This window comes from Macrotis lagotis, chromosome 2, assembly GCF_037893015.1.
Source record: "Macrotis lagotis isolate mMagLag1 chromosome 2, bilby.v1.9.chrom.fasta, whole genome shotgun sequence".
Classification (NCBI taxonomy): domain Eukaryota; kingdom Metazoa; phylum Chordata; class Mammalia; order Peramelemorphia; family Peramelidae; genus Macrotis; species Macrotis lagotis.
In genome coordinates, this window is record NC_133659.1 from 170,121,755 (window position 1) to 170,138,793 (window position 17,039).

A 17,039-nucleotide genomic window follows, 5' to 3' on the forward strand; every position below is an offset into this window, starting at 1 on the left:
CTATTTCTTTTGATCTTATTCTTCACAGTATTCCCCTTTACTTCTAAACTTAGAATCCAATTAGAACAGACATATACTTTTTTTTTTTTGCACAGAGTGGTTAATCCTTATTGGTTAGACTTTTAAACCTCCGACCAATGCTGATTTGCTAGTCCTCAAGATCCAGGAATACTTTGGTTTAAGTTGCCTAGGGGTTATACAGAGTTGCCTATATTATATTCTATTGACCTATCCAAAATCTAAAATGCGCAGCTGGTTTGCCATTAGACAAACTAAACAAGACAGCTGGATTTTGGGCTTGTTCTTTGTGACTTTAGAAATTAATTCTTTTGCCCCCGATGAAAGGAGATGAAGCAGCCACTTTTCAAAAGAACAGCTGACACTCCCTACAAAAAGTCAGTAAATATGTCAGTTACCACAGCTCTTTGGAGTTCAACAGGTCTCCTTTTACATGCATATGGCTGTGGTCCAGGTTAATGGGGAGGGAGGAAAAGGGAAGACATACCACAATGAACATGTGCCCCCTAAGCCACCCCTTTTTCTAGGGCCATGTGTGCTTTTAAGTCCTTTTGCACTGGGCTGATATTAAAGATATGAAGAGCTCTAGGTCTCTGTGAGTTTCATTTCCTACATTTTACATTATAAGGAAAGATAGATTGCCGCTACTATATCAGTTTGCTGCTTATTCTGGTTTGTTATGCACTACAACATCTGCTTTTGGGCTATTATAGAAAAGAGAGTAGACACAGGATTGCAACATTGATAACATATTGCTACTTAATAAGAAATCAGCTGTTTGTGTGTGTGTGTGTGTGTGTGTGTGTGTTTACAATTCAAGTATTTGTTTTGGGAATGTTGAATATTTTTTAAAGATGAGACTGAATTTTTAGGAATTATACTTTATCTTCTTTCATTGGGGCCATAGTATTAAAAGCCTGAAGTCGCAAAGGATAAGTCAAAGATCCAAATTCCTTCTTCATCTCATTGTAAATGAGTTTTAATTTTGTATTAGTTTGAGATATATCAGCTGAGGGTAGGGCAGTGAGATGGATATAGCAAACTTTAACTAAAAATGGTCTTTGTCAACCTAGACTACTCAAGCCATAGAGACTTCTGGATTTCAAGAACTGGCACTTTTGCATTGTTTTGATCAGTGAACCCGACACGAATGATCGCCATAGTGATTAGAGAACAATGCTTTAAGAAAGGAAAATTCTGTTCCAAGACTAACTAGGAAAACCACATTTGTTTTCAAGTTAGTGGTAGGACAAGGGAGAAATGACTTGGTTCTTATGATAGCCATGCTTGCTGTATACTTGAACCTTTTAGTTTGGAAAAGGTATTTGGTGATTATCTCTCGTTTTACTTTTATTCACTCAATTGCATTAAAGCTATTTGTAAGTTTCCTCTACTAGTCTGGAAGTTCCTTTAGACCAGAGGGTCCACAATCTTACTTACCTTTTTATTTGTTATTGTTTACATAATAGGTCAGCCTTTGTAAGTGACTAATGAATTTTAAAGAAACATCTTTCATTGGTAATTGCCTTCTAATTATGTAAATTAACTGTGATATATTTGTATCAAGATGATCTCTTAATTTTCTGTTTTTATAGCTTATAGCTGTTCTTTTTTTCTTAGTATTTAATTTGCTTTTTATGCTTTGTTTTCTCTTTCCTTTTTTGTGGCAATGTGCCAAAATCTGGTCATCTTCTCATTAGGACTGTTGTTCTATATTATGGTAGTATTTTGCTATATTTTCATCTTCTATTTCTGTATTTACTAAGCACCAAGAGATCATCAGTAACTAACAGAAATAATGAAAAATAATAGAAGTTTAGTGAAATGTGTCTCAAGTGTTTTATAATATTTGCCTCCACCTCTCATACTTTTCAAAGAGAGCTCATTGGAGTTTTGATTTAATTGAAATTCCTACTCTTATGTGTAAGAACTACATATTATTTTGCTGTGAATTGGATATTTTGTAATAGAAATGCATGTTAGATTTAATGCTGGCGTTTGATTTTTCATCCTAAGTTTTGTTTAAAACAATTGACTGTGGTTTTATTTTGCTGCTTTCCAAGTTAGTCCATAGAGGATTAGTGGTAGGAAGTGAATGTCTTGCAATACTATTAAGCTGCATGCTAATTTCCTGGAATGTAACCAAAAAAACAGGGACAGAAAATCATAATAAAAGCTTGTTACTGTACCTTATATTTGTCCCTTCTACCCAGCAATATACTCTTGTATTTGTTATCACATGAGCATTTTTGGGAAAGTTTTATGATTTCTGGGCAGCCTCAGATTGCCACTAGGGAATAAGAACAAGAAGATACAGGTCACTCACTTTATTTCAAATTTGATATTCAGCTATCTTTTTTCAGTTTTAAACATTTCATTATGCATATCCACACATCTGTTGCTATTGACACTGCTACTATTTTCTCCATCTGATTATTGTATTTGAATCGAGTGTTTGAAGAGCCCTTAGCTATGGATTTCACTTGACTTTATCTTGTGAATCCTACATGGGTGCTAAAATAAAGGGGTGGGGGACGAATAGAAAATTTTTAGACTACTTGACTGCATGAAATCCATGGATATTGTTATAATATTGGCAGGGGCTTTGCAAACAATTAACTTATTTGGATATTTTTATGCTTAATCCTTAACAGCATGATGTACACTGTACTTGTTAATGTTAATGAGTTCTCATCTAATTTTTTGTGCATTTTTCCCCCCTTTTACATGAAGGCCTTATCTGTTTGGAGCGGGGTGTTTTTCCATAAAAGCCCCATGGTGAGTCCCAGTTCAATCCCCGCATGCCTAATTCATTTGTTGTACTCACGGAAAGTAACCCTGTTTTGTAGTTTTGTTTTCAACTGCATGGGCTGATTCACAGCTGGAGGCACTGCAAATTTGGTAGTTTTTAGGTGGGGAGATGACTGTTGACATCCAAACTTTTGAAAAGCAACTTTTCTACGCCCTAATTATTTCATACATAAAAGGAAAACTTTATACTATTGCTTTAAAAAGTAAAAATTGTAGTTGAACTCCCTTATTATTCTTAGGAATATAAGGATGAAACTTTCATTACTATGATGAAAACTCTTGTACATTATAATGGATGTAGAGAAGAAATGTTGGATTTGTTGTGTAAATTAATGTGTGATATGGCACAAAATGCAATAAAGAGATTTTTGCTGAATTTTCCTTAGTTCAGCCCAGAAAATTATTTTGATGCATTTTAGGTATGAGCAAAAGAAAATTAAAATTAAAAAAAAGACCAAGAGGAAAACAGCAAAGAAAATGTTGAAAAATTCAAAATAATACTTGTTTATATGTTTTGTATGAATATCTGAATTAAAAATAAGAATTTATGTTTATTATTACTACATAAAGGAAAAATTAGGTCATTTTGAAAAGTCAATATAGTTTTCCATTGAATTATTATTATTATTTTTTTAGAATTAGAATCATGTGGAAGAACTAAGCACTGATTTTTCACTGGACTCCAGGGTAGTAGTTTTTTTTTTCCTAACTTGCTATTCCAGGTTTCTGGGGGAGATTTGCATTTATATTTTATTTAAGTGCTAATAGGAACTTTTCCCATCACTCCATTACCATGGGACCAGGATTTACTCCTAAATGTGTCTCCCTCAGAAAAGAGAAGTTTAAGTTTTTTTCTAAGGTCACTTGTATTAACTAAGAAGACATTTAAGGAGTTAGATGTTGCAGGTATTTGAACTAATGTTAAAGTAGGCTTGTATAGGAATGAAAGTAGAATTTCCCTTTTCAACCAAGTAGTTGTAAGTATGATATGTAAGCAAAAAGTTTTAAATCACTTCCCAAGGTACTGGGATGCTTGTGAAATCACCACTCTTGGGTGAATTTGGAGTAAGCATAACAAGAATGGTACGAGTAGAATTAAAGCCCTTGAATCATTTAAATTGTCTTATTAATATTCTTAACTGACATTATCCAGTTTTTCTAGAATATATTAAACATATGCCTTTCCAGTGCAACTTGTAATGAGACTGGGCCCTGAAAAACCAAATTATACCACCTCAAACAAAAACACTCTCCACATGCACAGAAGTGAACTTCTTCCCTAGCTTTTGGAAAAGAACTTGGAATTTAAATTCATCTTAGAATGAATATCTTCTATTAAGTACAAAGGAGAAAAAAATCAGGTTAGTAAAATGGATGGAGTAGCAAATGTTGTGTGAAAATAAGAAAGGACCGTTCGATCCAAAACTTGTGGGCTCTTCAAACTTAAACAAAGGCACTTGTTGACCAGAAATGATTTTGGGCTGAAACAAGATTAAAAGAGTCAGATTAAAGAAAGGGATATATGAAATATAGGAGTCTTTTAAATCATTGCCTGTCTTTCAGAAGACTGCCTTGTGGTTTGTTTGATGCCATCATTAGCACACGAGAAACTCGTTTTTACTCACTTATGCAGACTTGGATAGAACAAAAAAAGCTCTCTTTAAAAAGTTTCTTTGCCTCACAGTGCATGTTTTTTCCATTAAATTTTAATGAAACTTCAAATTATAGCAACCAAATGAATATAGATTTGACAGCTTCTTACATGTTTATAAGAGTTTCTTTGTTTTAATAGGTTATTTTTTTGGGGGGGTTGTTATTTTCTTTATTATTGATCATCAGCTTGGAGAATATATTTTTATTTACTAATCTGCAAGGAAAACTATGGTAAGCAGATGAATGCAAGGTATTTCTATGAGAAAAGTATTCTATATTGTATTACTAAAGGGCAGTTTTTTGAGATTGTCACAAATCAAAATGCAAAACTCTTACCCTACTTCCTAAGGATTTATAGAGCAGAGAACATGGATGAAGTTGTCTAAGGACTTTTTGGCTTTTGGTAAATCACACTTTTTCATGTTCTTCTTTCTGGCACTTTATTAAGTTTATCAAGTGTGCCAATTTTAGCATAGTTCCTTTGCCTGGTGTTAGTTTTCTGGTAAGGACACTAATTCCTCTTTGATTCATCAGTGCTGATTTTAGAAGAGTATATTTTTAAGTCAGCTTAGTTGACCAATCTCTGCATGAGTTTTAATTGGATCAAAAATAGAAGAGTAAAAGTATAAATAGGGAAAATGTAAATTTAAAAAGAAATAATGATTATAATGATTTTATTTGTTTTCTAATTATATACAATAGAATGATTATGATTATTTTTAATGATTGCTTAAAATATATTGTTTAAAGTATGCCTACAGTGAGACCAATGCTGTTTGAATTATTTCTGTATTTGAGTTAATTTTTAACACCCTAAGAATTATGTAATATTTATTTTGACAGTGTTTTTGTATTCATATATGTTCTGAGATACATTACCCATTTGATGAGGAACTTGAAACAAGATGACTGTATAATAAATTCAGCTTCTTTGAAAGGCATGATTTCCATTTAAGCAAAATATTTATAGTTGTTAAATACATTACTTAACAGTACATGACAAATTATGGCCAGTTTTGTTTTTTCTTTGAAACAGACTTTGAAATAGAATTTAATTTATTAATAATGTTTTTGCAAAATGTAAAAGTTTCAGGGAGAATAAACATCTGTTTTAGTTTTGTGTCTCTTGATTTGTCTAGTTCTATTTTGTTAAATGGTATGAATTTTTAAATATTTTTCCTTATTTTATGTTTGTTTTTTATTTCTTTATTGGTGCTTTTAACAAAAAATTTAAAGTAAAAAATGCTTATGCAGAATTTCTTAAACCCTTTTTTGGGGGGAGAGAAAAACATTTTCCTTTGATAGAAGTATTGAACTTAATTTGAATATGTACTTTTATTACTTTAATCATGCTCATCAAGTAAAACTTTAGTCTTCAAGAATAATCTGTGTGTCTGATTGGAGGACTAATTCTATTATTATCCTATCTTTTTAAGAGCAAATATTTTCAGTTTTCCTGCTTAGTGTATATTCAGTAAAGCTAGGAAGGAAGGAACAAAACAATGAGAGAACCCACAAATTAATGTTGTAGCTTTTAGATGAGGAAAAATGAAAGGGAAATGGACTTGGGTACTTTACTAGGTGATACTGTACCACTAGGGTCATTTTCATCAGTATTTTTTCTGAGTTTTACAAAATAAATCTTAAATGTATTGTCTCATTTTTTTTTTTTTTTGGTGTTTTTAGTGCCTCTGTTTTTTTATGTGCTTTGTGTTTGTTTTCATCTCACCAGGGCATATGGATTTGCCTCTGCTTGTACTAACTGGGCATATCTCATCCAATGGCACATAGTAAAGTCATCCAGAGAAAAGGAAATATTTTTCCTATAATATTAAAGCTGTTCTTGTTACAGACCTGGAAATTTCCCCAAAATATTTGCATTTGAGTTTGAATAGAATAAAAGGACTACAGGAGAAGCTTACTATCTGACTTTGCTTGATTATCTTCAAGCAGTAAGAACCAACATGGGAAAAAAACTAGGGTTTCAGTAACATCTCCAAATGACTTACCCAGTAACGCTAACATTTCCACAACTCCTTTTTTCAATAAGAACAATTCTATATAGTCTATATAGTCTATTAGATGGACTAAAGTCTTTTACTTAAACTGTTCCCCTCTTTTCTTTCTTAAGAATAGCACACTGCCACCATTGATTTGGTAAATATAGTGATTTAGATTCGTGACTTGGCTTGAAGTGGTAAAAATTGTTTTGGTGCACATGTTGCTTTGGGTTTGGTAAAATTAAACCAAAACTACCTTTTAATTTTTGCCTGGGGGATAATGTATGAGATGCTGACAGGTTAAGGGGCAGCAAAGAGCAGTACTTTCTAGTAAAAACAAGTCCATTACCACCACCTATGCTCATCATGAGGCTTTAATCTCATTTACTCCAATAATCAGTAGAAATAGTTTCTCACTGCCTTTCCTAAAATCCCATTCAGATACAAATGATATTTTCCTCATATTTATGTTATCCATTATTTTAACAGAGCTGGGGGTAGGAAGTTTTCAGAGGAGACAAAGCCTCCAGACCCCTCAGGTTTAGAAATTATTTTCTGATGGAAAGTGTTTTATATTGAAATTTGTCAAATTCTCTTTATAGGAAGAATGAGATATGGAAGAATTGGAAAAATTTGAGGATCAAAATAATTTTCCAAAGAAGTGGTTGAAATTACTAGAGAATTTTCTAAATAAACCACATTAAATGGTTTCACTGCCAGTGATTGTTTTACAGGGTTTCATTTTTCTGTCTATGAAAGATTATTTTGAAATAGGAGCATTTGACTCTGTGGACATAAATAGTTGCCCATGATAATACCCTTGTCAGATGCTGGTTTAAAAATCTTTTGACTTCCTGAATCATGCAGCTTCAATTTGACAGTTTTCTGAACTTTTTTCTTTCCATGCTGCCTTTGAGCTGATGCAGAAAAGGTGGAGTTATGTCAACCTTTTTATTTCCTTCTTTTGGAAGTTGTGGTTCAGGAGAAGTTTGACAATAATACAAGAAATCTCTGCTTTACACACTTCAGCTCTTTTCCTGGCTCCCATTTTTCTGGGATATTTCTTGGATGACCCTGTTTTGCTGAAGTAAATTTTTTCCATGTATCTTGATGATGGGAAGACTTTAATTAAATTATCCCTTTCTACAAGTATTCCACATACCCATTCCCCAGCTGTGTCACTGGGAAAGGCAGTAAGCAATTTTCAGGGAAGCCAACAACTTTGATCATCTATTGAGCACTGATTGTGGGATCTGGCAATATAAAGAAATACCGAAACAAATACTAAGAGCTATTGATGTACCTTTAAGCTTTTCCTTTAATCTCTTCAGGAGTCAGTGAGCATCTGTAAGTGATAATTTTATTGATGGTTTGGGGGAATTGGGGTGTGTGGGGGGGCATTGTTGGATGTGAGAGAGCTCATAATGTGCAAGACTTTGTAAATACCTCAGAGTTCAGTTCTTAGCATTACTTGATTAAGCTATAGGATACTCTGGTAAATTCACACAATGTCTTTTTTCTTTTTCTTTTTTTCTTTTTTCTTTTTAAACATCCTGGGAGTAGATTGATGCTTTTTTAGTGCAACCTGCTCTCCCCTCCCCAACATATTTCTTCTTTTTGATGGTTCTCTATAGAAAAGTGGCCATTTGCTCAAATCTATACCTGTCAGTTTATTATGCAGAGTATTTGATAAGTTCTGTTTTGCTGAAGAAGCAAGTGTATTCTCTCTTGTTTCTCTGAGCTACTTTAGTCACTTGGCATGTGATCTGCAAGCATGGTGAGAAAATGAATAGTTAAGTTGTTAACCATCTTCTATCAATTCAACCTGCCCCCTCCCTCTACACCTATTTGCTACTCTTTGATCCTGCTTTTATGAAGCTGTTCAGTTTTGTTGTCTAAGGACTGATGTATTATTAATATAGGGAGCTGCCCTTCAAATACATATATGAATATAGAACATATATAAATTTGCAAGTACTTATCTGAAAATGATAGAATTGTCACTGACCTTTCTCCTCTGAGAATACATAATATTTAGATTTATTTCACTTTCTTACAAAACAAAATGGAAAATTGTTTTCTTAATGCAGACTTAATTTTAGTAGCTTAATTTTAGTTCACTCTATACTAATAATAGTATTAATAATTCACATTTTCATAATGCTCTAAAGTTTTCCAAGTTTGAGAACCTTGCATAGTAGTTATTTTGTTTAATTGTTTTAGTTGTGTGTGATTCTTTCTTACCCCATTTGGATTTTCTTAATAAAGATTACTGTAGTAGTTTGCCATTTCCTTCTCTAGCTCATTTTACAGATGATCAAACTGAGGCAGTCAGGATTACTTGCTCCAGGAACACACAGCTAGTATCTGAGGCCAGATTTGAATTCAGATTTTTTTGATTCCAGGCTTAGTGCTCTATCCACTGTCCCTGTAGCTGTAGTCCTAATCGTTATCATTATCTATATTTAAAGATGGGGAAAACTGAAGCCAAGATAAAAAAAAGCACTTTGTCCAGATCACCCAATAAGTGCTGAGGCTAGGATTTGACCCTTTTTCACAGATGCTTAGTGGAATAGTCAGGACTAATCAGGCCAGTGTGTGGGATTGGTAACAATGTGCTCCCTCACTGGAACATGTGATTTTTCTACTGCTACATTGAAGCATTGACTTCGGACTTCCAAAAGATCTTGAATTTAGAAGAATTAAGGTGATAGCTGAAATGCAGAGGATTTCAGGAAAATTGGGGTGGGGAGCCTCACTCACTCAAGTGATTAATACATTTCTTTTTTTTTTTTTTTTTTTTTGCAAGGCAGTGGGATTAAGCAACTTGTCCAAGGTCACTCAGCTGTATATTTATTAAAATAAGTATCTGATTCTGGATTTGAACTTAGGTGCTCCTGACTCCAGGGCTGGTGGTCTATCCACTGCACCACCTAGCACAGTAATGTTTACTTTATGAACCTTAGAACATTTCAGGTAAAGTTGAGACCTGAGAAGTAGGAACTGCTTCAAAGATGGTCTGTTTCATAGGAAATTTGTTAAATGCCAAAAGGTATAAAATAGAAAAAGAAATGAGGACATAAGAAGGAAGTGTGTGTATGTGTGTGTGTGTGAGAGAGAGAGAGAGAGAGAGAGAGAGAGAGAGAGAGAGAGAGAGAGAGAGAGAGAGGCGAGGAGAGTAAGAGAAGTTGTTTTTACAGATAAGGAAATTGAGGCTACAGGAGGTTAAGTAATTTGCCCAAAATTCTGCATGAATCCTATCTGTGGCAGGATTTGCCAACAGGTCTTCCTGACCCAGAGTCCAGCACTTTTATTTCTTTACCACTTGCCTCCAAATAAGACAATGTATCTCAAATGATTCTGCAAAACTTCTAATCTGAGAGATGAAGGTATTAGATGAATATTAACAGAATCAGTGCTAAATAGTGTAAAATTATGTGTAAGAATTTTAGGAAAGAGAAGAAAATCTGCTGCCAAAAAGCTAACAAGGTAAAAAGGTGAGCCTTTATTTGAGGAAAGTTTGTATAATGGAAAAGAAAAAGGATACACTTTTTTTGGGTAGTAGTTAGAATAATGCATAGGATTCCTCTGCATTTGTCCATAAAACATAAAGGAAGCAGAGATTCTGTTTGGGTGCCTAAGTCACCCAGAGGCCCTTCGACCTTTGCTTTACTCTTTAACCACTCTATTCTCTGACTAGCAACAGACACATCATTTTTGAGGAACAAGGAGGGAAAAATAAATACCAAATAGGAAGACCAACAAATGTAATTGCATATCATTAGATCTACTACATGCACATTGTCTGTGGCATTTTGAATGAAAGCATTTTTGGGGTTTCATTCTGTGCAATCTGGTTATTTTGGTACTCAGTATTATGGGTGTATGTGTTGTCTCCATTCTCTTCTATCTCCCACATATTGCCAACCCCACATCCTGTGTTTCCAACTTAAAAACTGAAATTGAACGATGAATAATTTTGTTGTTATTGTGAGAGGTTTGTGTTAGATCCACTTCTCTTTTTTTTGTCTTCACATAAAAGGTGATATTGAAATGAAAAAACTGACCTTTTATTTTAGCAAATATAACAACAAAGTCAGTTTTCTTTTACCTTTGAAGTTAACTTAATAAATCATTGAAGCTTTAACATTATTTCTGTCTTAGTGTAGGTCGAACACAGATTTCCTGTCAATTGAATACCTTATGGCAAATGCATGACCTTAGACAGGGGAAGTAGATGACTTGTAAGAGGTGAAATTAGAAAAGACTTCTATTCTTATTTAATGGGATCTTATTTTACTATGTTCATTTTTTGTTTTTCTCTTCTGTGTGTATGTTTGTTTTTTTAAAGCAAAGTTAAACCACCCCCCCAGATTTCACCCAGCAAATCAATGGGAGGAGAATTCTGTGTGGCTGCCATCTTTGGAATGTCTAGATCCTGGTTTGCAAATAATCCCAGTCTGAAACGAGAAAAAGGTTTGTATCTTTATTGAAATTGCATATTTGGCCCTTTAAGGATAATTTTTTCTTTTTGCTAAATTGCCTTGTAGTTATTTCAATAAATCTGAATATCCTCTCAATTTTTTATATCTCCTCAGTTCTTTATGATCACCTTTTATAGGGTTAAGAAGGAAAGGATAGCCTTTCCCTATGTGTGAAAAATGAAAGGCCATGGGGTATATTATCAGAATTGGCATTTCTGAGAATTGTGCAGATGGAGAAGTATGAATTCAGGTCTCAATATTAGTTTATATCTATATTGCAACAAATAAGCTGATTATTCAGTAGGGATCTGGATTGCATGCAGATTTTCTCCCATGCATGCTTATCTAAAATTGGGATCTTAGAACTGCTCTAGAAATAGCAGGGTTTTTTTTCAATAGAAACTTTCATATGACTTCAGAACCAGGTACTATTCCCTTCTGAGAAGAAAAGGACACTTATCTTCCTACTTCTAAGCCCTTTTCCACTATTTAGAAACTTAATCAATTGTCAGAAAGCTTTTATTAGGCACCTATTATGTGTTCCACACTAGGGTTAGAAAGACAAAGAATTAATCAATCCTTATTCTCAAGGAGATTACATTCTTTTTATTCTTAAACACAGCAAGATTAGCACCTACTTTATTCTGTTCCCTCCAATGACTAAGTTTTTAGAAAGACTTTTGACTATAATCACTGATATTACATCTTTTCTCATCACTCAGTCCTCATTGCCTTGTTCTCTACCTTCAAACTTCAGTACTGCATTTCTCTGAGATGATTTAACAATCTCTTAATTCCCTAATGTCCTTTAATCAGTTCTCATCCTCCTTCACTTTTCTGTAGTATTTACTGTTAACTCTCTCTTCTGGATATTCTTTTCTTCTTCCATCCTTCTGTCACCATCTCACAGGATCATATAAAGCCAAAGGGGACCTTGGCTGACCATTGATTGAGTCTAGACTCCTCATTTTACAGGTGATAAAACCAGACCTACCAAGCTTAAAACCCTACTTGTCCTAGGGCACATGAATAGTGTAGGTAAGATTTGAACTCAATTCTTCAAACTTCTTTTCCAATACTCTGCATAGTACTACTACTCTATAGTTGTGTATTTGATTTTTTCTTTAATGTTGTTTAATGCTTTTTTTTTTCTTTTCTCTTTTTTTGGGGTGGTTGCAGGCAATTCTTATACTGGTTTGGTGTTTTTTTTTTGTTTTTGTTTTTGTTTTTAGGTTTTTACAAGGCAATGGGGTTAAGTGGCTTGCCCAAGGCCACACAGCTAGGTAATTATTAAGTGTCTGAGACCAGATTTGAGCCCAGTTACTCCTGACTCCAAGGCCAGTGCTTTATCCACTATGCCACCTAGCCACCCAGCCAGGCAATTCTTAAGTGCCTGATGTCAAATTTGCACTTAGGTCCTTCTGACTCCAGTGCCAAGGCTCATCACTGTGCTACCCAGCTGCTCCCCCTTTTCCCTCATGCTTTCAGTTATTGTTTTTATTTTAATTTTTAAAAATGAAATATTTCAATACATAAAGAGAATATCACATGAAAGGCTGAAATTTTTTTAAAAATTTTTTATTAATGTATATTAAATTTGATTCAGTATTGACAAAAACATTCTCTACCTGTTTCCTTCTCTGAACTTTCTTCTTGTCTTTCATGTGTGTTTGTGTGTGTGTGTGTGTGTGTGTGTGTGTAAAACATTTTAAATGTATTTGTCAGCATGTATTTTTTTAAATGCTTGCTATGTGTTTGTCCCTATGCTAAGTGGTGGGAGTACATAGAAAGGTAAAGACACCATTCCTGCTTGTGGGGAGCTTTCATTCTTATTTAGTCAGTCAAAAAGCAGTTCTCGAGTATTTGTTATGAGCTGAGTATTATACTTAGCATTGAGGATAGAAATACCAGCACCACCTGATTAGCCTCATTATTGAAGGGTCATGTACAGTGAAGCTGGACAAGTACACTGGGGCCAGATTGTTAAGGATTTTAAATGCTAATAAAGAATTGTATGTTTGATCCTGGAGGTAATAGAATGCTACTGGAGTTTATTGAACTGGGGAACTAGGGCAAAGGAAATTAGATGAGTTCCTTCATTCAGAATCATATGTTAGGAAAATCACTTTGGCAACTGTTTAGATTATGAATTGTGTTGAGTTGAGACTTCAGCCAGGAAAAACCAATAAAAGAAGCACTTGCAATAGTCTATGTGAGAAGTACTAGGGACCTAAAATGGATTGGTACCCATATGACTTGGGAGAAGAATATGAATGTGAGAGCTCTGATGGAACAAGGAGAATGGATTCCAGAATATGGGTGTGGAGGGAAAAGGTAAGGTATAAGAAGATTAGGAGGGTGGGAGTGGGTCAGTATATGAAGGACTTTGGATACCAAACCAAGGATTTAATATTTGATCTTAGATAGGGAACCATTAGAGTTCATTGAATAAGGAATGAGAAATGGAGAATTTCACCAAAGTTATAAGTCTCTAAGACTGGAAGGATGGTGATCCCTTATACAAAAATAGTTAGATTTTAAAGTAGGGAGGGTATAGGAAGAGAAAGAAAGTTTTGACTTTGTTGTAGATGAATTGGTGATTTGGGAGGGGCTCTTACAGAGACTGGGACTAGATATACTGATTAGAGAATCATGGGAATTGTTTGGGGAACTGATGAGGTCACTGAGTGAAAAAGAGGAAAAGAGGAACAAGGATAGAGTTTAGGATTGTATTCCCATTTAGTGGCCATGATGTTAATGATGAGCCAACAAAGTAAACAGAAGAGACATAATCATTCTGGAAAATCAAGAGAAAATAATGTCATGAAGATTAGTGAGGAGTGAATATCTATTAGGAGAAAGTGATTAACATTTTCATGCTACATAGAGGTCAAGAAGGATAAGGGTTCAAAGACCATCAGATTTGTCAGTTAGGAAATGCTTAATATTTGTAGATCTACTTCTAGAGTAGTTTCTATTAAGGACAGAAGCAATATTGCTAAAGGTTGAGGGGTCAGCAAGAGAATAGAAAATTGATACATGAATATAGCTTTTTCTTGGAATTTGGTATAGAAACACTTGAAAATAGAAGACAATAACATGAAGGGATTGTAAGATCTTTTCAAAGTTTTTAAATTATGAGTATGTTTTTAGAGCATACAAAAGGAATCTGCTGGTTGGAAGTGTGTTGGGATGAGAATAAAGATACAAGTACAAGAACAGGTCTTGTCAAAGTTAAGACCTACTTTATTGTCAGAGCCTGAGAAATGCAGAGTGCCTAGGGAATGATAAAAAGGAGTTGTTATGAAGAAAAGAGAAGATTATGGTGAGTGACCTCAGTTTTCTCAGTAAAGTCAGTGGCAAGTTACTCAGCCAAGAGAGTCAGTTGGAAAAAGTAGTAGGAGAAGTATGAGCAGAGAAGGTTTGAAGCATACTTTGTGGAGATTGAGGTAGAGAATCAATAAGGAAGAAGTACTAAGTTTACTTTTTTAAAAAAGTATTTATTTTGAATTTTACAATTACTAAGTTTACTCTGTGGTACTGATGCTACAGTTAAGGTTAGATAATAAAATTTCATAGTGAATTTAGTCATCTCTGTAGTATGACTTCTAGCCCTGTTTAGAGCAAATGAATAGGAATGGAGGAGTCAGATGGTGGAAGTACTCTGGCATTGGAGTTTGAAGAGAAATGAATTGTCAATTGGATAAGAAAATAATTTGGAATTAAAGTATTAAACTATTAAGAGAAGATCTGGAAGGTAGGAAAGTAATTTCATATTAAGGGTGATAGCTAAATTAAGTATATGATGGGTAGAGAGATTGGAGGTCTTGAAAAGAGGAGAGCTAAGGGATAGCAAGAGATTGGAATGCTAGAATATTTTGTCCAGATGAAGCAATGTCAGCATTTGTGATTGTGGAAACAAAGCAGGTATGGGTGATAGTGAGCCCTTGTACTTGAGTTATAATGGAGTAATAAATCATGAGATTAAGGAAATTGAAAAAATGGGACATTAGAATATTTGCAAAATCATTCAACATATTGAAATAAAAGGGCAGATTTTGAGGTGTAGAAGAAGATAGTTTACCAGGTAATGAACTCTCAGAAACATATAGAAAAATATATTAGTGGATAACACCATCATCTGGATGGGATGATCAGTTTTAACAGAATATATGTCAAAGGAGTAGCAATTGCTGAATGAGGGCAAAAGGAGAATTTAGAAATGGCAGTGGAGAGTAAAAAGTATTCTGATTCCCTTCCTTTATGGGGAAAGCCTCATCTCTGTAGTGCCAAAAGACTGCTCCAAAAGAGAAAATAAGGCTGGTAACTTTTGCCCAACCCTCCTCCCTTATTTAAATTTAGTGTGGCTTAACCTCCCTGATGTCATGGTCCTTTTCCATGAAGGACAAACAACAACCTCTGTGAATAGTATTTAGAGCTACCCCACTGGGCAACACAACTTCTTCCTCCTTCTCTACTTTCTTTCTTCCCCTTTTCCTCCCTCCTTTCTAAACTCTTTCCTTTTTTGTTTTTCCTCCCCCCCTCCCCACCTCTTCCCATTCCTTCCTCTCCCATTCCCCCCTCTCCCCTTCCCTCCTTCTCCCAAAAAACCTTAGAGAGAAGAAAATTTTAAGGAGAAAGAGTGATCAACACTGTCAAAGGCTGAGTACAGATCAAGGATAATGAGTTTAGGGAAAAGACTCATTGGATTTGGCAACAAAGAGCCCATTAGTGGAGAGAGCAGTTTTGGTGGAATATTAAGGATGGGAATCATATAGATTAAAATATTCACTATTCTTCCTGTGCTTTTTCCTGCACTCTCTTTGTCTTTTCATTTATATATCCTAATTTTCTTTTTTTAATTTATTTAATTTCCTCCCATATATATAATCAATTTTTCACACTCATTTAAAAAAATTGACTTCCAAATTTCTTCCTCCTTCCTTTTGTTAAGAAGGAAAGCAATTTGATATATAGGACTTTAGGCATAGATTGCTCTCGAATGGTTGGATCAGTTCACAACTCCACCAACAGTATATTAGAGTTTCAGTTTTCCCACATCACCTCCAACATTTGTCATTTTTCTTTCCTATAATATTAGCTAATATGATAGGTGTGGGATATATCAGAGTTGCCTCAATTTGTATTTCTCTAATCAGTAGTGATGTAGAGCATTTTTTTCATGTCTATGTATAGCTTTGATTACTTTGTCTGAAAACTTCTTGTTTATATCCTTTGACAATTTATCAATTGTGAATTTTTCTGTTTTTCTTTCTTTCTATTCTTTTTTCTATATTTGACTCAGTTCTCTATATATTTGAAAAATAAAGCATTTATTGGTAAAATATCTAACATTTTTTCTAGTTATGATTATTAGCTGTGTATTTCCCCCCTGTTATCCTATTTTCTCTCTTCTTTCACCCTATCTATCCTCCCCTTCACTATAAAAGTCCTTTTATACCTCTTTTCTGTCAGATATATTACTGTGCTCTTAATTTTTCCCTTTTCCCTTCTTCCATAGAATTCCTCTTAATCAACCCTTAGTTTTATCTTTTTAGATATCTTTACTTCATAATCACCTTACACTTGTGCCTTCTTTCCATATATACTTTTTCTAAAAACCCTAATATCATCTTTCCCTGTAGAAATGTAAATGGTTTAACCTTGCTGAATCCCTGATGATTTCTTTCCTGTTTGCCTTTTTTGGGGTTTCTCTCGAAACTTACATCTGACTGTTGAATTTTCTATTGAGCTATGGCCTATATAACCCCTCTCTCATTGGGATATCCATTTTTTTTTCCCTTGAAGAATTATCATAGTTTTGGTGAGTAGATTGTCCAGGCTAGGTAGTTGTCTAGATTCTTTTTTAATCCTGGCTTTCAGATAGATAAATAATTCTTAAATTTATCTCTCCCCCAATCTGTTTTCCAGATCAGTTGATTTTACTATGAGGAATTAACATTTTCTTCTTTTTTTTAGTTCTTTTGATTTTGTTTTCATTGTTTTTCAATGTGCTGCCACTGCTTCACTTTAATTTTGAAGGAGTTATTTTCTTCAGTGAACTTTTGTATCT

At 34.2% G+C, this 17,039-nt stretch overlaps 1 protein-coding gene across 10 annotated transcripts in view; it reads left to right on the plus strand.

The window, feature by feature from the left end:
- BCAS3 (BCAS3 microtubule associated cell migration factor) overlaps positions 1-17,039 on the plus strand; it is an 851,656-nt gene that overhangs the window by 393,183 nt on the left and 441,434 nt on the right. For 6 of the 10 annotated variants that reach the window (XM_074223544.1, XM_074223546.1, XM_074223549.1 and 3 more), the window contains exons 17-18: positions 2,752-2,796; positions 10,834-10,958. In XM_074223544.1, coding sequence (XP_074079645.1) covers positions 2,752-2,796; positions 10,834-10,958 — 170 coding nt within the window. The remainder of the gene's footprint in view (positions 1-2,751; positions 2,797-10,833; positions 10,959-17,039) is intronic. The other 4 variants (XM_074223545.1, XM_074223547.1, XM_074223551.1 and 1 more) reach the window with 1 other exon arrangement.